Source organism: Schistocerca nitens, chromosome 2 (assembly GCF_023898315.1).
Source record: "Schistocerca nitens isolate TAMUIC-IGC-003100 chromosome 2, iqSchNite1.1, whole genome shotgun sequence".
Taxonomy (NCBI): domain Eukaryota; kingdom Metazoa; phylum Arthropoda; class Insecta; order Orthoptera; family Acrididae; genus Schistocerca; species Schistocerca nitens.
Window position 1 is genome coordinate 180563147 of NC_064615.1, and position 24298 is coordinate 180587444.

Sequence of the window (24298 nt, forward strand, 5' to 3'; positions counted from 1 at the left end):
CGTCCGGCTAACGGATGGGACCACGTGTTTGCTAACGAGCTCGGCCCTGCCGCGCGGCCCGAGCGGTGGCCGCCATTCGCCAACTCTGAACTTAGAATATTTCCATGGCGCCGCAACTCGCCCGTTACCTCACACGCCTCTCGTGGGTATTTTATTAACCAGCTGCAACGTCACGATGTTCTTTCGAAGTTGATGTGCCATGTGGTGTGAATGCTCAGGAATTTCTCTGACGGTCGACGCTCAAAAACTTGACGGTGATGTTCCAACAAGTGTGAATCCACCTTAAATCAGCCGTCCGCCGGCGTGGCGAGCAACACGTTCATTCCATCAGCCATCTGGGCAGGCAGGTTGCTCAGCTCTTATCAGCCACACGGAGTTATGCCACACTAAGCGTTTTTAGTCTAGTGTCATCCGAACGGTGAAACAAACATAACAAGCTTAACACTGCAGTCTGCGAACGCAACATTGGCAAGACCGATTGCTTCCATTCTATAACGAGTATTTATTTACGATTCGCATGTGTATGCATAGTCTGCTCGTACTGCCCAGAGATTGTCTGAACAGAAATTTCCAGGTGCTCTAATCCCGAGTCGTCATGAAATTGACCAATTAGTGAATAAATTTTGTGTAACAGGAAAAGTTAATGACAAGGAGTGTAAAAGACGATGCACAGTCACAGAAGCTCATCTCGATGACACTGCATACTACCTGGAAAATTCCGCTACGAAGTCTCTTACACACATTTCTTGCACATCTGTACACAGAGCTGCTATAGGGTGTTTAAAAAATGACCGGTATATTTGAAACGGCAATAAAAACTAAACGAGCAGCGATAGAAATACACCGTTTGTTGCAATATGCTTGGGACAACAGTACATTTTCAGGCGGACAAACTTTCGAAATTACAGTAGTTACAATTTTCAACAACAGATGGCGCTGCAAGTGATGTGAAAGATATAGAAGACAACGCAGTCTGTGGGTGCGCCATTCTGTACGTCGTCTTTCTGCTGTAAGCGTGTGCTGTTCACAAGTGCAAGTGTGCTGTAGACAACATGGTTTATTCCTTAGAACAGATGATTTTTCTGGTGTTGGAATTCCACCGCCTAGACCACAGTGTTGTTACAACAAGACGAAGTTTTCAACGGAGGTTTAATGTAACCAAAGGACCGAAAAGCGATACAATAAAGGATCTGTTTGAAGGAACCGAAAAGCCCCATGTTGCAGTCCCATCGTCCCTGCATCCTCAAAAAGTACTGGTCTGGGCCGCCATTTCTTCCAAAGGAATCATTGGCCCATTTTTCAGATCCGAAACGATTACTGCATCACGCTATCTGGACATTCTTCGTGAATTTGTGGCGGTACAAACTGCCTTAGACGACACTGCGAACACCTCGTGGTTTATGCAAGATGGTGCCCGGCCACATCGCACGGCCGACGTCTTTAATTTCCTGAATGAATATTTCGATGATCGTGTGATTGCTTTGGGCTATCCGAAACATACAGGAGGCGGCGTGGATTGGCCTCCCTATTCGCCAGACATGAGCCCCTGTGACTTCTTTCTGTGGGGACACTTGAAAGACCAGGTGTACCGCCAGAATCCAGAAACAATTGAACAGCTGAAGCAGTACATCTCATCTGCATTTGAAGCCATTCCGCCAGACACGTTGCCAAAGGTTTCGGGTAATTTCATTGAGAGACTACGCCATATTATTGCTACGCATGGTGGATATGTGGAAAATATCGTACTATAGAGTTTCCCAGACCGCAGCGCCATCTGTTGTTGAAAATTGTAACTAATGTAATTTCGAAAGTTTGTCTGCCTGAAAATGTACTGTTGTCCCAAGCATATTGCAACAAACGGTGTATTTCTATCGGTGCGCGTTTAGTTTTTATTGCCGTTTCAAATATACCGGTCATTTTTGAAACACCCTGTAAGTTACTTGGGCTAAGGCCCTATAAAGTAAGAATAGTGCAAGAACTTAAACCTGGTGATCCCATGCATAGGGTTAGGTTTTGCGAACGGGTTTTCAGACATGTGCATGACGGTGAACTAGATCTTTATCTAATTGTGTTTTCAGACGGGGTCTTTTCCATTTACATGGGTATGTTAATTCCCAAAACTGTTGATAGACCTATTCTGCTTCTCGAGAAACCTCTTCACGACCAGAAAATAGTGGTGACACAGTAACAGTCCTAATGAAACAGGTAGCAGTGAAAGATAAGTGCAAAACATTTTGCAACCCGTTTTTTCAATGAAATGAGTAAAACAGAATGAAGCTTGGCATTTTTTCAACAAGATTTGGGAAGGGCCAACACAGCCAATGTTCGTTTGTACGCAGTTCACGTTGTGTTCCATGACAGAGTCATAAGCAACAACATCTGGCCCGCTTGAAGTTCCGATTTATCTCCGTGTGATTTCTGTTTGCTGGGCGGGAAGGGTTGGGGGCACTATTCGATAAAGTGTACACAACAATTCCGCAACGGTACAGGAACTCAAGAATAATATCTGCAAATCAATTAATTCTATTTCCCATAGAGAATTCAACCGTCTGATGAATAATTTCTTGAGTTGATGTCAGAAACGCGTGGAAACTATGGCAGGTTATTCCAGCATCTTCTTATGTGACATTGGTGAGTACGAAATTTATTTGTGTATATATTAAATTTAATACTGCGGTTCTAAACATGCGACTCGTCATCTGATTCGCTGGGCAACGGACAGATCGCTGCGCGCCATGTCCTGCGCCGTGTGTGCGGTCATCAGATAAATGGAACACCCTGTATTATGCAAAGAAAGAGACTGAAATAGTTACAAAAGAAAGCAAGAAAGAAAGAAAAGAAAAGAAAAACACCTTGTACAAACAGTAGGCCTACTGAAGTCAATGGCGTATCGTAACCACATATTCACAAGTTTCTTCCAAATGGCTCGTTTGTGGACACATGCTTATTGGAACGTTTCTGTTATCCTGTACTACGCCTATCAATTTTTGTTTTTAAGACACACACAGTGTAATACGAAGTGTGCTGTTCTACGGATGAATAAAGCAATCAGTCATGTTCAAGGTTTCATCGATAGCGGTCAGGGAAATGGTCTTACTTTGCTGTCCTTTATGATCGTACTTTGTATTGTTCTGTATTTCATATGGAATGTAAACCAAACAGATGTTCAGTCTCAAAATTTTATCCGCAATGTATTTGAGATGATGTTGCACTTGAAAAGAAAGAATGATACATCTTTCACCGAGGAGCTTTGCGATGAAAACTGGTGTTTTGCTGTTGTGGCGTGGAAGTTTAAATAAATGCTGAAAAAAAATATATACATACACGTTTTGTCGTACTGATTATTGTTTTATTTTTCATCTTATAAGTCTTCGCGTGTGGATCGTTTCTGACTGACCATTAAGTGTTTTATGTTTTGGATATATTACTCTGAGGAAATGTTCCCTACAAACATTTGGCGGTCAATGTCATTAGATCATTTAAAACATTTATCATGCCATTTAGACGGAGTAAAGCGTAAATTGGTTGCCATAAGATCATCCCAAATCCTAAGGCCCATTATGTTGCCCGTGAGTTAATTTTCTGTCTTGAGGTATGTATATGGTTTATAATATATACCTATAACATGAGACCAAGAGTGTGAGTTGATGTCTCGAAGCGTTTACAGTAGATGACGGATCATGTTTCTGTAGTAATCTATTTCTTATTGAAAACATATCGTTTGTGTGGCAGTTTGAATTCGTTTCCGTTTAAAGACAACTGTTACGGGAACGTAAATGGCCACTAATTTAGTTACTTGAAGCTGAGTTCAGCAGCTCGTTACTAAATGAGATTTACCAGTGAAGTTCGGAACTGTCTTGTGGTTTGTGTTTATTTTCAATGACTCTTATGGCCGTTTGTACTTCTTAGAGTGAGATAATCGAAATGACTACATAATAAACATTTCCTGTTCCTGTGCATTGTGCTGACAATTATTTACTAAATCTCACTTGATGTTCTGTATTCCCATAATGACCATAAGGCTAAACCTCAGGTTATGGGGAAGTTGCTTCTGTAGTATACCGCGCAAACAACAATTTTTAATTGTAGGGTGCTGTTGCGTACTGAGTACACAGTAGGTACTAACATTTGCAGTTAGTGATAGATATGAGAATAAAATTGTATATTGGGAACACACTAGATACTTTAACACTTAACATTAGCAGTTAGTGATAGATATAAGAATAGAATTATATCCTGCTCATTGTGGTATACTAGCTACTGCAGTTTACTTATCACTGCATAGTTCCTGTAAACTGTACTGCACAACTATACTGTATTTAAAGAGTGATCCCGTTGGCCAAGCCAACATGTATTTATACCAAATGAAGTTTGTTGTACCGGACCTGTAGCACAGCCTAATGTTTATGCGTATTTAGGCCTACTACACTTTTCTTCATAAAAAGTAAAACTTAGAGATAAATTCAGAATGCCTGTATTAGATTATGGACAAGTCTCTGGCGAATAATTTGATGCATATTATTTATAAGTAATGTACATAAAATACAAAAAATGGAAGGAGGAATCCAGTACATAACTTTTATGTTGTTGTAATGATTACTTATTTCCGGACAAATAGTCTCAATTAAGAGACCACCTTCATTAGATTAGATTAGATTAGATTACGTTCCATAGATCCGTGCTGAGGAGATCCTCGTGGATGTGGAACATGTAATTTTTTTTAAGCTGAAATAACAATACTAATAGTATGAATATATACAATACATCATTTGTTTGTATTAAAAAATTCGTCAGTAGAGTAGGAGGAGTTGGCCACTAGTAAGTCTTTCAGGCTCCTTTTAAACTGATCTTTATTTGTAACTAAATTTTTTATGTTTACTGGCAAATTATTGAAGATGAGTGTTCCTGAGTAGTGGACCCCTTTTTGAACTAAAGTAAGTGCTTTTAAGTCCTTGTGCAGATCATTTTTGTTCCTGGTATTGTATGTATGAACTGAGCTGTTTGTTGGAAAAAGAGATATATTATTTAGGACAAATTTCATTAATGAGTAAATATACTGAGAGGCAGTAGTTAGTATACCCAGTTCTTTGAAGAGGTTTCTACAGGACGTCCGTGAATTTACTCCACAAATAATACGTATTACACGCTTTTGGACTCTGAAAACTTTTGTTTGACTTGAAGAGTTACCCCAAAATATTATACCATATGACATTATGGAATGAAAGTAGACAAAGTATGCAAGCTTTTTCATTTTTATGTCTCCTATGTCTGCTAACACTCGAATTGCAAATACAGATTTGTTAAGGCGTTTCTGCAGATCTGTGGTGTGCTCTTCCCAACTGAATTTATTATCAAGTTGTAATCCCAGGAATTTAAGACTGTCAGCCTCTTCTATCTGCTCTTCTTCGTATTTTATGCATATGCTGGGTGGAAACCTCTTACAGGTTCTAAATTGCATATAGTGAGTCTTTTCGAAGTTTAATGTCAGTGAGTTGGCTTTAAACCATTTATTAATATCCATGAAAATATCATTAGCAGATCTTTCTAGAACCACACTTGACATACTATTTATTGCAGTACTTGTGTCATCTGCAAACAAAACGAACTCTGCTTCTGGCAGTGTAGCTGATGAGAGATCATTAATGTACACAAGAAAAAGCAATGGCCCTAAGATGGATCCTTGTGGGACACCACATGTAATTTCTTCCCATTCTGATGATGACTGATGACTTAATTCACTAGTCCCTTGCACTGACACCCTTTGTTTCCTGTTAGTGAGGTAAGACTTGAACCATTTTGCAGCACTGCCCGTGACACCATAGAATTCTAATTTACTTAAAAGGATGTTGTGGTTCACACAATCAAATGCCTTTGACAAATCACAGAAAATACCTGCTGCTTGTAATTTGTTATTTAATGAATTAAGTACATTTTCACTGTAGGTGTAAATAGCCTTCTCGATATCGGAACCCTTCAGAAATCCAAACTGTGTTCTTGATAATATGTTATTTGTGGTCAGATGGTTGAGCAGCTGCCTGTACATTACTTTTTCTAAAATTTTTGAGAATGCTGGCAAAAGTGAAATCGGTCTGTAGTTTGATGGTATCTCTTTATCCCCTTTCTTGAATAGAGGCTTAACATCTGCATATTTTAGCCAGTCAGGAAATGTCCCAGTTATAATTGACTGGTTACACAAGTAACTTAGAATTGTACTAAACTCACAAGAACATGCCTTAATTAACTTTGTTGATATTTCATCGTACCCACTAGAATGCTTTGTTTTTAAAGATTTTGTTATAGACGTTATTTCTTTTGGTGAAGTGAGTGATATATTCATGTACTTGAAGCTATTTTTGAAGGCTAGTTTCAGATATTCAAGGGCATCATTTACTGATCCTGAAAGTCCCATTCTACCAGTAACGGATATAAAGTACTTGTTAAATAGATTTGCCACACTATGCCCATCAGTTACTAATGTGTCATCTACCCTTAGTGCTATTTGCTCCTGTTCCTTTCTGGTTCTACCAGTCTGCTCTTTCACTATATCCCATATTGTTTTTATTTTGTTCCCTGACATTGCTATCTTCTTCTCGTAGTGCATTTGTTTAGACATCTGAATTACTTTTTTTAATGTTTTACAGTATTCCTTGTATTTAGCTAAATCATCAGCATTGGAGCTATTCTTGGTCGACAGATACATTTTCCTTTTTGTCTTACAGGAAATCTTTATTCCTTGTGTAATCCATGGTTTTATTATAGACTTCTGTTTAATTTGAGTAACTTTTAGAGGAAAACAGTTTTCAAACATGGTACTGACATTGTTCATGAATGTGTTATATTTTTCATTCATGTCATGAGCACTATAAACATCTTTCCAGTTCATATCTTTGAGCAGTTTTCTAAAACACTCAATTTTTGGTTGATTGACTACTCTCCTGTACTCAGATTTAGCAGTCTTGATAATCTGCTTAGAATTTACATCTAAAACAAGGAGCTGCATGTCATGATCTGATAGTCCATTTATAACAGGTTTTATGATATGATTTTGTTCCTTTGATTTGTCTATAAAAATGTTATCAATGGCTGTCCATGACGATTTAGTGATCCTAGTTGGAAAGTTTACAGTGTGAATTAGATTGAAAGACAACATTACTAACTGCAGTAAATGTTTACTGGAAGATTGCATTAGAAAATCTGTATTAGTCACCAGCAATCAAAATTTCTTTGTTTCTTCCTGTTAAATAACCCAAAAGAGCTTCTAGATGATCTAAGAATAGATTATAATTTCCTGCAGGTGCTCGATAAATAGTTATTATTATATAGGATCTGTTATGGAACTCTACTTCTGTTGCACATGCTTCTAGATGCTGCTCTAAACAGAATTTATTAATGTCAATGTTCTTGAATTTATGGCAGTTTTTGATAAATGTGGCAACTCCTCCTCCATCCATATCTACTCTGCAGAAGTAGGAAGCTAGCTGAAATCCTGAAATGTCTAACATATCTATATCAGTGGTCACTTGATGTTCACAGAGGCAGATTATGTCAATTTGGTTAGATGAATTCATTTCATCGATACAAATGAGTAGTTCATCAACTTTATTTCTAAGTCCCGGAATGTTCTGGTGTAATAAAGATAACTGATACTGCATACTAATGGGATTGTAACTGCTTTGGCGAAGATGAACTGGCAGTTTCTGATTACTTTCTGTTAAACACTGTTTAAATGGAGGCTGTATGGTAAAATCTGACTCCTGTTCATCTGTTTTCTCAAACTGAGTGTGTCTGCCAATCTCTCTTAAAACTCGTTTTCTTTCCCCCTTCCCTATCCTAAAAAAGGCATCATGTTGTGGGTTAACACTGAATTAAATTTTACTGCATTTACTGTAAACTAAAGTGTTAAGCTGCAATTTCGTACATCTTCTAGGTACTCATTTATGTATCAAGAACATTCCTTTTACTTTGTGCAGGCTTACTCCGTGAATTGTAGATAGTAACTTGACATAACTTGTGTAGAAATAAATATGTGGGTTTACAATATAGTTCTTTATTACATATGTAACAATTATGCAAATTTGCAGATGACTTTTAAAGTATAGCCTTACTAGCTTAATACGTGAATGAAAGCTCTATAGAATTACCATTCTTACTGCACTAGTAGGATACAGGAAACAGGTTTCTAAATATTTAGGCTATTTATAGGAGTCATGTCTAAAGAGAGATATCATGTTTAGTTTATTATTTAGTAATGTCTTAGAATTTTAGTCCACAATCTGCATAAAATTGTAAGTAACTTCATTCTTTCTTTATTAAGCTGTGACAAAGGCTATGTGTAAAATGTGATAAGCTGATTTCATCCTTTGTGCTATTATCAAGTAATCATACAGATCAACAGAAAAAAAGAGGGAAAAATTAATGCTTGCAATGCTTATATTACCTTATAATGTATAAAATTATCTCCAGCTGTCAGACTACACTTACAACATGTACAGATATCTTAAATATCTGTGTGTAAAACACAGATTACATGTGCATACATGCAGAAATATGTTTCTGCTTGCACTTCATAAAAGATAAGGTACATATATCGGTAATGGAATATATGTATACAAGTGGTAGTATAAAAATTACTTTAAAAATTTCCTGTAAACACACATCCCATAGCACACTGGACTCGCATTCGGGAGGACGACGGTTCAATCCCGTCTCCGGCCATCCTGATTTAGGTTTTCCGTGATTTCCCTAAATCATTTCAGGCAAATGCCGGGATGGTTCCTTTGAAAGGGCACGGCCAATTTCCTTCCCAATCCTTCCCTAACCCGAGCTTGCGCTCCGTCTCTAATGACCTCGTTGTCGACGGGACGTTAAACACTAACCACCACCACCACACATCCCATAGTCTGAACTTCATTTACTGACAAACTTGCACATACATATTTCTAAGTAATCAGTACACATTTTAAGTATGCACTTCCAATTGCTGGTTTTTTATGTGAGACATAGTAATGACATGGACTTCTAAGTGCCACTACTCAAGAGGATATCTGATGCAAGTGTATTGTCAGGATGGCCTCACAGCTACCCAGGTAGCTAATAGGTTCACAGTAATTATTTTCCAATGGTAATACTAGAGTAGTGTAGCAGTGGAGCTGTAGGGGAAGACACTGGCAGGCAAAGCCCAAGAGCAGTTAAACATCTAGATGACTACTCGAAGATTGTTGAAACACTCATTACCAAGATCTGAAGGAATTGGTAGGTTCCCTTCAGGTTTGGAAGTGGCAGCTAGCAGCAGCAGCAGTGGCAATAGCAAAAGTTCATCCAAGCAGCATGGTAGCAGTATCTCACTGTGTCAACCTCACTGGTTCCTCTGCCATCACTTTATAGGGAGTGAACAAGAGTTAATTTTGCCAAAGCTTCCACATCACCATTAAACTCAACCATTGTTAACATAATGTTAATTCAGGGCTGTTCATTCATATGTCTGTCTAGCTAGTGCAACAGGGCACTGGGCAGTGATTTCAGTGCTCTCTCACTCAGGAAGGAAAAAATGTGTAATGGAGAATTTTCTTGCTGTTTTGAATTATTACATTGGTGTTAGGCCTTAGGGCAGGTTACATTTATTAACATTCATTTGCTGAAAATCTATACTTAACAGGAAAATTAGTAGAAGAATATCATTTCTGACAGTCTCCCAGAATTTTTTTTCTTGCTGTCTGATGACATTACATGGTCACTCATTGTTACAATGACTTGTTTCACATCATTGCAATTTATTGTGCTAAATAATCCATGGAACATGAAACTAAGTAACTAGATAACAATACTCATAGCTCGGGCAATAAAGTTACACTCAGTATTTTCACATTGTTACGTGTACTATTGTTACATGTACTGCAATAAATACTCCAAACTGGTATGGTTGTGCTGTGTGTGATCAAATGGGGCAGGCAAACTGTCTAGAGTGGTGTGCAGGTACATGAGGAATCAAGATTATGTTTGTAATTATCATGGCACATCCTGTGATCGTAAATGCATATGGTGGGATAGGTGAAGCTCAAGACAAAATTAGCTCACACTGTTCCTTCACTCTTCGTTCTTTCCACCAATACACCCCCCCCCCCCCCCCCCCCCGTTTTTTTTTTTTTTTTTAAAAATAGAAAAAGTGCTGGTTGCAGATGCAGAGCTTTTAGAGCACCACAGCACAATGGTAGCCCTAGTCGGATGTTGAAGTTTCATATTGACCAGTAATGTCAATTCTTTAATTTGATGTGGGTCCCCTATCGTAAGTAACGAATTCCTTTGCCCTGTCCTTAAGCATAGATGGATTTATCACAATCAGCCATTGGCTGACGTGAAAGTTTAGTAGGCAGGCTTGCCCTGCAGAGTTCCTTCCTGTCGTTCCAAAGCGTTAATATTTGCTTTCTTCATCAGTCTTCAAACTGATCTTTGTAGTTGCAAGATCATATGCAGATGACATATCTTTTCCTTGGATGGTTTCGCTATTTCAGGAGGGGAGGGCATGTTTTGCCCCTACACAGTTTCACAAGGAGATAGTTTGTGCTTTCATGAACTTTAGAGTTACACTCAGTTGACATGTTAAGGGAACAAGATGCCCTAATCGTTGTGGTGGCTGTTCACATAATGACTTAAAATTATGCATATTGCCCTGTGCAGCTGCACAATTCTCCTGATTGCTGTTGGATGCACTATGCTAGTCTGTAGCTTCCGGATTGATAACAGTGGACACAGTTGCTTCAAAGTTCTCAAATGAAGTTGGGTCGTTGGTCTGTTGTATGTGCCTCAAGTGTCCCAAATTTTAATACTTATTTTGTTAACATTGCATCGGGCATATCCCTGTACCAGGATTGTAATCGCTGTCAAGTATTGTGATAAATGGCCAGTAATTGTAAGACTATAGTAGTTTTGTGCATACTCTTATGTGCAGTCATCTCAAAAGGCTGGTTTGACTCTGTCAACCTCTTTGAAGATGTGTACTGATGTGTGAGATCTGTCCTTTACACACAGATCATACAGATCTTTACAAAAATGTTCCACAATTCATTTACTGCTGGTCTTACAATAATTTTCAGCAATCCATTGATCTGCAGCACACCAGCCCTCATGCCCCACCAGAACTGAATAATTGCCTTGCCTCAGCACTTCATTGTGCAAACTAGCTGGCACAGCAATAAGTTGGCCATGATGGGTCTGCTTATGTAGAATCCTAATGTCAGAACAGAACTATGCTTATGTAGTCAACTGCTGATGACCAGGGTCAGCACTATATTGTGCTTGCCATGTAGAAAGAGAAATGTCAACCCATTCTGTTGTGTGCAGCATCAGACAACCTCTCGACATTTCTGTGAGCTTTCCCCGGATTGAGTATGACTTTGTAATCAGTCCTGCAAAGGCATAATGCCTACTATGTAAGCCAAGTATTTGTTTTTTTCAGGCTTTTGAATGTGATGTCTTTGGTTACCATCTTACAATGCCTGCCATGCAAATAAAGGCAGATGTAGGTGAAACCATAGTTTAAGCTGAGCATTCCTTCTTCTGTGGTACTGTGATTCTTTTCAGCCTTGTTCTGCTGTATTGTGCCATAAATTATTCGATGCCGTGATCTACCCACTACCTGACTTCAAATGCTTCGTAGGGTTTGTTTGCTGGCATGACAAGGCAAAGTAAATGGATGTTGGTACTCCTGATAGCTGAGGACAGGGCTAGTTGTCAAGTCCTTCAGAGGAACTTTACCGACTGTTTTTAGAAGGTGAGTGCTGGGTTTCTCTAATCTCCAAAGTTGGACATAAATCTGTGGTAGTGTGTGGTCAGTTCTAAGAAGGATCACAGTTCGTTTTCTGGGGTAGGGAACTCCTGCTCAGCTTTCACATGCTGGATATCTATTCACACTCCATCTTGGCCAGTAATATGGCCTGAATAGTGGGCTTTGTTTGCTGTGGAGCGACTTGTTTCCAGGTGTATTGCTGAGTGTGCCATTCAAAGTCAGCTATGCATGTTTCTATAATTCCCCCATGTGCTCCTCAATGCTCTCGACAAAATTATAGTATGGCATCCAAGTACATAGTACACTGTCGTGCTATTGGGCCTCATAAAATGCATTCCAGCAGCCAGTGATTCATTGCCTACACATTCTTAACTCCAAGTGACAAGCAGCAGTACTGGTAATGTCCTGATGGAAAGTAAACATGGTCTTGAGTCAGTCCCCAGCCACTACTGCCGATTGATGTTTCGAGTCTAATATTGTGAATTAATGACATTCCATTTTGTCCAAAGTTTCTGTAGCATTTGGGGTAGTTTAAGTTGCAGCTTTGCTTCCATCCATTATTTTTTGTTTATGTGATAACCATAGGGCTTGCCGTCACAGAGCGGTTGGTCCAAGAATTCTTTCGTAACTTGTTTGAAGCGGTGCAGAACTTGATACTGGTGATTCATTCCAAGTGGAAATCAGGTGTAGCATAAACGGAGTGTTCCCAGAGGATTAAATATGATATGATCTGGGCCACAAAGCATTGCACCATGTCCAAAACCTTATTTACTGGTGAAGGAATGGCCACCCATAATGTATTAACCCCTTAACACTGGACATCGCATCATAGCAGTGCAACTCTGACAAATGTAAGGTTAACTGTTTTCAAGTGGCAGTGCTGATAGGTGCAGATTCTTCATGAAGCTACCAACGCCTCTGATGTGTGCTGCCCTGTCCTGAGTGTTTTGGGTACTTCTAGAGTGACATAATTTTTTTTTCCCTATCATGAAGAAATTTATTCAGGCATCAAGGGGTTAACTGATAACTTGGTTCAGATATGCATCCAACTTGCTCTTCCTCTATGTTACAATGTTATGTCAGATGAGTCATCTCTAAGGGACCACATTTGCAGTCTCATTGGCTATCCACAGCATTTGGTTTAGCTGTGTGCAGTTCTGTACTTTTGGGAGTAATACCTAAATGGAACAATGCCTCTTCTAGCACCACTATACACTGTTCAATATCAACTTTAGCATCATGTGCAGACAGCTGCCAGAGGATGATGTCTTTACTGCCAAACTGTGGAAATACTCCAAAAACTGAAAGTCACTCTTTCCCACTGTGCAGCTAAACCACTCTGGACCAGTGGAATTTACTGGACTTTCTACCATAGTTTGAAGGTCATTGAGGTACTTACGTAACCCAAATTTTGACATAGCCACATTGGTGGCTCGATAAACCTTTCTTAATAATTGTCACATTTTTTAATATTCTTGTAACTGCAGTATTTCTGAGTCATGTTCAATAACAAATGTGGGCAGCTTTTATGTGTCGTATCGTATAATAATGCTTGTCACACGTGTACACCACACAAGTACATGTCAGTGGGAATGCCTGAAAATGGGAATGCCTGCAATTTTCTCCAGCCACGAGCCAGTGGACCGTCATGGTCCACAACCACAAAATCCCAAAGGGCTTCTGTTATTAATTAATATAAAATACAATGCGTAATTGAAATAACTACTCTTATTTTCTGACTTGTGCTATAAGTTCTTACTGGTTTTTGCACAATGCTAAACATAATTTTAAAGCAGTAATGTTTTCTTGTATGGAGCACACACTTGTCACAAAAAGTAAATGCTCTAACATTACCCTCACAAATGCCCTACTTGCCCACAACTTCTATATTGGGGTGCCCTGCAGTCACATTGTGCATGCTCTGACCATCCACACTGGTAACATACCATATCTGTGTTGTATACACCTCCCTTTCTTGCCCCATTAGAGCTTTCTTCTCCGCTAGACCAATCGTGATACCATGTCATGGTGCAATATTTTTAGAAATGCAGACCACACCTATGTGAGGTTTCTGAAGGCAAGCCTTGCGGGAAAGGTATTAGTGCCCTCTTCTCCAATTTGCACATGAGGACCTTATTTGAATTTTTGTCAACAATTACCTCATAAGTATTAATATTTAACTTCCTAACACTGTCCATAACTGTGTCTGTGGTTCCCTACACCTCTAAATGGGTACCTGCAGAAAAAGGTGTGTGTATGTGGGGGGAGGAAGATTCAAGACTTCTCGGTTTTAATTTAATTGATTTGGTTTGAGAATATATCATGTCCAAGAACTAAATTTGACGAATCACACAAAAATTATTATATCTTGAAAAGATTGATAGTTATCTACTTAGTATTTTTGACACTAGATCTGCTGGATTTTTTGAAGCCCATGAAACTGCTATCAGACAAAAATGTCCCATCTCTAAGTAGTGCGTGAACAGCTTGTTCTTAGTCTTTTTATTTCAGGCAGCTAGTGTATCTGTAACAAATTGTCTCTCTAATAATCTGTTATTTTGTTTTAATACTGAATAGATTATGAGATACTTCCAATTTATAAAAAAAATATTTTCATGTAACAAAATAAAAATTGAATATTATCTCAGTTTTTGTCCAGATCAACATAAATAAGCAAATACTTGAATGTTGTTTGTAATATCTTGAATAAATCTTTCATACAATGAAAAATCCAGGATGGAATGTAACAATATTATGAGAAGGAAGTTGCTACTCACCATATAGCGGAGATGCTGGGTTGCAGATAGGCACAACAAAAAGATTTTCACACTTAAAGCTTTCTGCCAATTGCCTTTGCCAACGACACACACACACACACACACACACACACACACACACACACACAGAAATAAATAAATATTTATTTATTGTATATAAATATTTACTTGTTTTAGTTAAAGTTGCAACTCAAAGAGAAACTGAATTTTCACTAAAATTGGGTTACTGATACAAGCTTAACCAGTTTGAATCTACATGCTATAAGTTATCACATGTATTTTTAAGTCAAAAAGAAAATAATAGTTTTAGGAACTAAATGCATTTTTCTGAAGGCTTTACATAGTCACCAGTTTTTTGTACCTAAGCGGGTAATGTGGTCAGTGCCACCAGTACAGGATCCAATGTCTGTTGTTATGATTTCATGTATTATTTTCTAGGCCTCTACATGCCCAAGTATCTGAAACGTTACCAAGCAGCAGCAGTGAACTCTTTTCAAGTGGACTTTTGTGTCAGGTAAAATAAAACGGAACTGACACGGTTTTAAATAATAAGACTCTATTAACTCAAAACTGTCACAAAGGGATAGAATGCCGGGTGATAGCTTTGTGTACAAAAATATTAGAAATTAGTTTCATCTGTTTGGAGTAAACATCTTCGCCACTTCTTCCAATGAGCAGTGTGGCCAGTTCACCCAACCAGATACCATGTTGGCATTAGTGATCCACAGGAGAAACCATGGAGCTAAAACTCTTGTCAGTCTTACTGACAATGGTGTATATTATAACTATATGCAAATTGAAGGGGGATCACTGCTACCAGCTGCAGCAGGACATTAAGCAGAATCAGCAGTGATGAGTGAAAATGTGTATTGGACCGGTATTTGAACCCGGGATTCCCTGCTTACTAGGCAGCTGCAGAAACTACTGTGCTATCTGGGACACAGTGTTATCGCAATTGCACAGACTATTTCGTACGTCTCACAGTCGATCCACACTCCTATCAAGTGCCATCTATCCACAGTCCCTGTCCATTATACTCCTGTGGGAATCTCAAAGCAGCAGACAGGAGTATAATGTGACAGGGACTGTGGATAGGTGGCGCTTGATGGGAGTGCGGATCGGCTGTGAGGCGTACTGAGATAGTCCGTGCAATTGCGATAAGGTTGTCTCCCATATGGTACAGTGATTACCGCACCTGCCTAGTAAGCAGGAGATCCTGGGTTCAAATCCCGATCTGATACACATTTCTGTTCATTGCCGCTGATTCCTCTTGATGTCCCGCTGCGGCTGATAGCAGGATCCCCTTCAGTTTACATACAGTGTTTCACAGCTGCAGGATCTGCGTGATATCTATTCTTTTGAAGGAACAGACACCAAGTATTCAAATAATTGGTGAGCCTGGCTGAGCAGTGGACCCACTTTCTTCATTGTGAATGCACAAATATGTCCGACCTCCTGTGGGAATCTCTCATTAGTGAACAGGAGAATAATGGACAGTAACTGCGGATAGGTGGCACTTGATGGGAGTGTGGACTGACTTTGAGGTGTACCGAGATAATCCGTGGAGATGCGATAATGCTGTGTTGGATGGCGCAGTTGTTACTGTACATGTGTAATAAGCAGGAGATCCCGGGTTCGAATCCCAGTCCAGTATGCATTTTTGCTTGTCGCCTCTGATTCCGCTTAATGTCCCGCTGTGGCTGATATCAGTGATCCCCCTTCAGTTTACAAAATTATAGTGTTTCACAGGTGTGGGATCTGTGTGGCATGTGTTCTTTTGATGGAACTGATGCCATGCATTCAAATAATAAATGTATTATAACTAGTCAGACCACTTCTGGGAAGGCAGCAGCTCTGCTCAGGGCAAAAGCTATGCAATGATCATTTTCCCCACCCTGCCTACTTTTCTCTTCTTACTGTACTGATCTTACTTTTAATTTGTTACCTACATAAATTAGTGTGTTATATTAATTAATAGCTGTAGTTGTACTTTGAGATGTTATCAAAAATGTTTATTAATTCTTTTAAATGTCATTTTTCTTCTACCCTTTGCATTGCATAACAGCACTCTTAATTTGATTTCATATTGTTTGCTACAAACAGGTATCATATTTGAAGATGCACATCTTTATAATGTGCATTCATTAATCCATGCTACTTCCATTTGAAACTTATACAATAGCAGCTGGTTGGTGTGAGTTGCATATGATGATGAGTTGTCAGCATAGGAAGACAGTAAAATATCCCCCCCCCCCCCCCACAAACACACACACAACCTTCTAAAAATCCCACAGTGGCTCCACTACTTACTGCTCTGCCCCTGAGGTAAGAGGCAATCTTTACTTAGCTCATGGCTGAATTCACCAACATCAGTTAAAATGAAGCACATCTTTTACTTATTTATTGGTCCAAGAATCAGTTTCGTACATTGTTTGTACATGTGATATAGGACAGTGGTAAACCTATTTAGTTTACAATACAGTAGTCATTTTGACTACATTGTTGACGTAATAAAAATGCATAACAAAGTAGGTTGGTGTACTAAATTGCTTCTACATATGATAATAGCAGTTATTAAGTGAGATGACATGATAAGAACAGTGTAAACTATATTATGAATTGACAATTAGTGAAATTTGGTAAATGAGGTTTACTTATTATGATGTTCCATAAACGCAGACAAAGAATAGAAGCATTGGTCAAGCAAGAACTGTTTTAACTTTAAGTGCATTTAATGTTGGTATGCATTTTAGATAAGAAGGTATGTGGTTATATAACAGCTCCAGAATGATACACTCCTCTAAAAGGGGTCTACAGGAATCTTTACATTTAGCTTTTTTTATCACTCTGATGATCTTTTTCTGTATTCTAAATGTTTTTGTAGTATTTTTGGAACTCCCCCAAAAAATTATTCTCTACATAAGTAGTGACTGTATACTGCAATGATACATTGTCAGCACTGATGAGCAGCTTGTAGTTTTGAGTGAGGATCCTAACAGCATATGCTAGTGAATTCAGTCTCTTCTGTAAATTTTTTAGGTGTCTAATATTACTGCATCTGCAAGAATTTTTATTTGTTACTGAGCAAGAATAATATGCCTCTTAAGCAGGCCTTAACATTAGTTGAAGTTTATGGATTCTGCTGTTGCTTTCTAGAAATTTGTTGTTATAAAAATGGCTGAGAACTGTGGGTCCCACAGACAGTTGATTTGGGGCAGATGTGGCCCATAGACTGCAGTTTGACAACCATTGGTATAGATTGTTCTGTCTTCTCTGCTCCTTTGAAATTGCAGCAGCTGTTTACTGCTTTTCCTACCTGATACTGCCTCTTATCAAGTTGACCAACTTGTAGCTTCCATCATTCTCACAGGGCGTCACTCCAAATGCCAGTTATATAAGGAACAGGTAACAACTATATTAGACACTAATCATTACTGCAACAACAAATTATACCCACAAGCATTCCTCCCGAATCAGTATATCTATTTGTGACAACTGTATAAAAATCCATACAGATATGTACACAGGCGGAAAGATGGAGTGAGGGTCTTTAATCTATAATAAGTGTAGTATTGCATGGGTATATGAATAGCTGCATCAGATAAAGACTTAAGCTGATTAATACATGTCACCCCAGTTGATTTTATGTATTTTCTTGGTAACATCATGAAAGCACACTGTGTTTGTAACCTGACATTTTCCACCAAAAACTGCGTGCCATACTATTCATTTGAACACACCACCAACTCCTTCAGCAATGCCCTTATCATGAACTAACTTCCATGATGTATTAGGCTAATATAATAGAAAATGTTACTGATTAACCACACAAGGCTTATTCCTAATTGAAGAAATATTAAAAAACACATAACCTAATAAATAATAACATTTTTTATAATTTATAGTAAGACTAATATGAAGTTCAAAGTTTCTGATTATTTGCATGTTATTAGATTTTCCTGCGTGTTTTTAAAAGGATAGATTGCTACTCACCAGGTAGAGAAGGAGGTGAGTCGCAGACGGGCACAATGAAAACTACTAAACATTTAAGCTTGCAGCCCAAAGAACTTCTTCGGAAATAGAAAGCACTCAAATTGACTTAAGTTCAACTCTCTGAAAAAGACCTTTTGGCTGAAAGCTTAAATCTGTAGTAGTCTCTTCATTGTGCCTGTTTGTGACTCGGCGCATCCTCTGTGTGGTGAGCAGCAATTTATCCTTTTTGTAATATTGTTGTTATTTCATCCTGAATTTTCCATTGTTTGACTTTCCCTTATATTTATTACTTATGAAGCATACTTGCACTCAAAATATCATTAGTATTTTTTAAATAATATAAAATGATTTATTTTACTGTGACTGAATGGGACAGATATATATTGACTGTGTTAAAAGGCATGCTTGTATTACAGCACAACAATGAAATTTTACATGTTACTAATAGCATTAGTTATAAAAATAAAAATACAAAAAAAGCTACAAAAATCAAAATATAGAAAATTAATCACACCATACCATAGAAAATTTGTCACTGAAAGCATTGTTCAAGAGCTTGCTTTCTTATCAGATATGTAGATTTGCATCCTCAACCACAAAGAAATTACATTGTTACCATGTATATTTTATACAGAGTAGTCAAATTTGGACTCGACTGCAACAAATTTATCTACAATAATCATTGATTTAAAAAAGTTTTTTTTTTGAGTGTGGTGGAATGGCCCCATAATTAAGTGATTTTGTAAGGTTCTACAGTTGTTAGTGCATATTTTATCCAAAACCTTGTGCTCTGCCTACTTGGCTGGGGTAAATGAAAGAATGTATTTAAATTTTCCACTCAGTGTCTTGATTATTGTTTTACTTCTGGTGTAAAGTGATGGATCCATATCTGATAAGCAGTAACAAATTTATGGACAAAATTAGGTGAATCCTTTGTACTTTCATGATGTTTTCATTTGTGATTCTATTTTGGGACATTCTTCACATAGATAATCTTTAAGATAAATACTGGCACGTTAACTTGAGTCGACATTAAATTGGAGCAGACATCCTAAAAATACTCACCAGCTTTGGTTGACATGTGTTGTAATTGTAAATGTTATCAATTCACTGTCCAAAACGAAGAATTTTATCACATTCCAGTGTACCCCTTCTGATAAAACACACACAATATAACTACTTTAAAAGTCCTCAGTCATCATAACAAAACTACTACACAGCTAAATTTAACCCATCACTTATATTGTTGTACAGTATATACCAGCATAATAAATAAAAAATCTAATTGATGTTAATACCATTGTTGCTTCAGTAAATTACCGGGAGCAGGTCAAGGTGAAAAGGTCTCAGCTTGGCACAGTTTATTAATCAGATTGTATACCCCTAAGACAGTTACTTTCACCCCTTGCAGTAGGAGGTCATCTCCAATAGGACCACACCTAATAAAGTTCTGTAGGTTTAAAACCAATTTTTGAGATGACAACTTTATGTTTTATTCATCATAGATGATCAACGTAGGGAAAGTAGTTGACAATGCTGGTTTGATAAACTATGGTGTGGTGATAGTAGTTAGTTGCCAATTTAAAGATTCTTGTTGAGCTCACCAAACACATTGCCGTTGCCTTTCACCATGAGACCAGTAATTACACATCCTATGTTATTTTTTCCAGGCATGGGTCAATTAACATAAGAATTAGAAGCATATGGTAACAGTAGTGAACAACTTACTATTGTGGTATTTGTTTGTGGATAAGTTAATAGAAATGTAGTGTGCCAGGAAGGTTTTATTGTAATTACACAGAAGACACAGAGCATACAATTTCTCCCAAACTTTACCACTGCTATGGAAAACTGGGCAACTGCAACCATTTGATAAATGAGTACAACCAACAACTACACCAGACTTGAAAGAAACAGTACTTAATAGAGGGCTTACAGTTGTTAGAAGACAGAGTTGCACTTAGAACGAGTGTTAGTTACTATTCTCAGTGGTTCAAAAAATGGTTTGCACCATCCTCATGTGTGCAAAGTCTTGCTTTGTAAAACTGAAAGATAACATTACTGTGAAATAAAAACATAACAATGAAAAGAATGAAGGCAATATTTTTGAAAGTGAACAACTTTGCACAACTGTGAAATCAAAAACTTCTCCTGAGTCCCATTGAATACTCTGTTGCTCCACTCCACGCATCGTAAGGTGCTTGGATTCCCCTTGGCCTGTAGTAGATGAGTTGGCTGGAACATTGGTGCTATCACCCAACCAACTCTTCCTGTGGTCATCCAGTATGTGAAGAAGTTTAGCAATTACACACTGCAAGTTTCTTTTGACCCACGTCGAGTTCAAATGGTATGTGTCAACAGCTACTACAGGCCAGTCCAGTCAATTGATTGCTGTCCCCCATAAAAGGCATTTAGGAGGTGGGCACAGTGCTCAAGCATTATTGTCACGAAAGATGAATCCATTACTGAAAAGTTGATTATAGGGCTGTACACTAGGTTGGTGGAGGATACTGTTGTGACATTGTGCAACTGTTGAATTACTCTTAATAGAGATGAAATACATCTGACAAATGTACATGGTATTGGCCAAAACATGATACACACCTCTATACTGAACTTACGGGACTGCATGCATGGACACTGTTATAACCTTTAATCACTAATAAATTGCGTGGATGTACAAAAGTAGAAACAATAGCGGGTTACATGCTATTAACTCTGTATCTGTCATTCGACTGCCGTGCCGTGACATGCGGCCGGCACCGTTCATAGCAAGGTGGCGCTCCCGCGCTCGGCCGAGCTGCGGAGCACCACTATCGCCGTGTTCGCATACTGACGTAGCGGCACTTTTAAATCTCGTGGCACTGTCACAACACTTTTCCCCCCTTGAAAAAAAAAAAACACTCATTTCCTTGGAGACACGGACAGTGCGGAGACATCCATGGCCTCGTGGGAGGCCCCGAGAAGATCCCGCGGAGAAACACGAGAGTATGGTCGAAAATGTCCAGGACGGAAGCTTGCGCGTGGAACGTGCCTCCTGGACGAGATGATGGGTGAAAACTCCGGAGCAGCATCCATAGGTGTCGTGGACCTGGGGGTGTGCTCCAGTGAGATGGGTCCCGGAGAAGGCGGCGTCGTGACTGGGGCCAGTTCCGGCGTACTCGGAAGCAGTAGCGACGTCGGCTGTAGCAACACGCACGGAAGATCGGCAGCAGCGACAGGACTGGCTTCTCGGGCTGGTGGAGGCGAAAGAAGGGGCGGTGGCACCGGCGTGGCCACCACTCGTGGGCGCATCTGGTCATAACGGCGAACAACCATGCCGTCGTCCGTACGTATTTCTGAGTATTTTCCCACACTAGGGTACACAGTAGAAGGCCTGACAGGGTGAAGCAGGTGCAGTAGAGTGCGCGGTTGGTGGCCATGCAAGAGTTCAGCAGGGCTGCGATCACCCAGAGGCGTGAAGCGATAAGAACTCAGAAATTGCAACAGAGCGTCATCTGTGGAAAAATCACTAAGGAATTTTTTCATCTGGCTTTTGAAAGTGCGGACAAGGCGCTCGACCTCCCCATTCGATTTCGGATGGAAGGGCGGTGCTGTAACATGATGAATCCCTTGTCCAGTACAAAAATCACGGAAGGCCTGCGAAGAGAACTGAGGGCCATTGTCCGTGACGATCGTGGATGGAAGACCTTCTAGCGCAAAGATTTTGGACAAAGCCAGCGTCGTCGCCGCAGTGGTGGGCGATGGACATCGAACAACAAACGGAAACTTCGAGACGGCGTCAATCAACAGTAGCCAATAAGTGCCGAGGAAGGGGCCGGCAAAATCAGCGTGCACCTGTTCCCACGGCTGCGCCGGATCAGGCTGCGGAGAGGGCATTGTACGAGGTGCAGCCAGTTGTTGAGCACACTGACCACACGCAGCGACCATGTGGGCGATGTCCGAATCAATACCGGGCCAATAAACGTGCCTGTGGGCCAGGGACTTAGTCCGAGAAATCCCCCAATGGCCTTCATGCAATAGTTTGAGAACATCTTTGCGAAGAGAGGCTGGCACCACGACCCGTGGAGATGCGCCATCCGTGGCCAGAAGAACAACACCCTCACGAACAGACAGACGAAGGCGCAAGGCATTGTAGTTGCAAAGGGGATCTGATGCCCGGCTCTTGGTCCTGTCCGGCCAACCCCGTTGAACAAAACCGATCACCTGACGCAGGACCGGGTCCCGCACAGTAGCCGACGCAACCTGCGAACCTGTAAGTGGAAAACCCTCGACCGCACGACGTTCTTCCTCATCAATGTGGAAACAGAGTAATTCATCTCGATCGAAAACCAGGTCGGGGCCCATCGGCAAACGCGACAGCGTGTCAGCGTTGGCGTGCTGGGCCGTGGGGCGATAGTGAATCGCATAGTGAAAACGAGACAAGTATAAGGCCCAACGTTGCAAGCGGTGAGCTGCCTTATCTGGAAGCGACGCCGAGGGGCTGAACAGAGAGACCAGCGGCTTGTGGTCGGTGATGAGGTGAAACTTAGAACCATACAAAAAAACGCTGAACTTTTTTAGAGCATAAATGATAGCGAGTGCCTCCTTTTCGATTTGAGAGTAACGCCGTTGGGCATCGTTGAGGGTCTTGGAAGCATAGGCGATGGGTCGTTCCGACCCATCCTCATACCGATGGGCGAGAACAGCCCCTAGGCCATACTGTGACGCGTCAGTCGCCAGAACCAAGTGCTGACCCGGACGGAATGTGGCAAGACAAGGCGCCGACGGCAAATGAGCCTTCAGGCGGACAAAAGCCTGCTGACACTCTTCGGACCAACAGAAAGGAACGTTTTTGCGTAACAGCTGATGCAGAGGATGAGCCACCGCCGCCGCGGATGGAATGAATTTGTGATAATAAGCAATCTTGCCTAGAAACGCCTGAAGTTCTTTGACCGTAGACGGCCGGGGTAGAGCGGTAATGGCCGCAACATGCTGTCGTAGAGGACGTATACCCTCACGGGACAAGTGGAAACCAAGATAAACAATGGAGGGTTGGAAGAACTGTGACTTGTCCAGATTGCACTTCAACCCAGCCGAATGCAGAACCCGAAACAGTGAACGCAAATTGCGAAGGTGCTCCGCAGTGGAGGCCCCCGTGACAACAATGTCATCCAGGTAGTTGATGCAGCCTGGAACGGAAGCTGTGAGCTGTTCCAAAAACCGCTGAAAAATGGCCGGCGCACTAGCGACGCCAAATGGTAACCACTGGTACTGATACAACCCACAAAGAGTGTTGATGACGAGTAATTCCTTGGAAGACGCATCCAACGGCAACTGATGGTACGCCTCTGATAAGTCAAGTTTGGAAAAGAACTGGTCCCCAGCGAGCTTGGTAAATAACTCCTCAGGACGGGTATGAGGATAAGTGTCAATGAGGCTCTGAGTGTTGACAGTGGCTTTAAAATCACCACACAATCACAGACTCCCGTTTGGTTTAGAAACTACCACGATTGGCGATGCCCATTCGCTGGAGGTAACAGGAAGGAGAATCCCTGAAGCTGATAACCTGTCTATCTCAGTCTTGACAGGTGCACGGAACGCCATCGGAATAGGGAGTGCCCGGAAGAACTTAGGGCGAGCGGTAGGTTTAAGAGTAATGTGGGCTTCAAAATCCTTGGCACGACCCAGACCAGCAGAGAACACGGACGAGAATTCAGAACACAATCCATCCAGCTGTTGATACGGAATATCCTCAGATATGAGG

The 24298-nt window shown here is 40.2% G+C and overlaps 1 protein-coding gene across 11 annotated transcripts in view; it reads left to right on the top strand.

The window, feature by feature from the left end:
• LOC126235858 (protein Mpv17-like) overlaps positions 1-24298 on the top strand; it is a 294748-nt gene that overhangs the window by 88069 nt on the left and 182381 nt on the right. For 2 of the 11 annotated variants that reach the window (XM_049944738.1, XM_049944739.1), the window contains exons 1-2: positions 2442-2631; positions 14998-15073. The exons of 1 other annotated variant lie outside the window; for it this stretch is intronic. In XM_049944738.1, the coding sequence (XP_049800695.1) occupies positions 2595-2631; positions 14998-15073 (113 nt within the window). In that variant the 5' untranslated portion in view covers positions 2442-2594. Of the gene's footprint in view, positions 1-2439; positions 2632-2881; positions 3593-14997; positions 15074-24298 lie in introns of those variants that run through there. 8 more of the 11 variants (XM_049944742.1, XM_049944736.1, XM_049944743.1 and 5 more) reach the window with 6 other exon arrangements.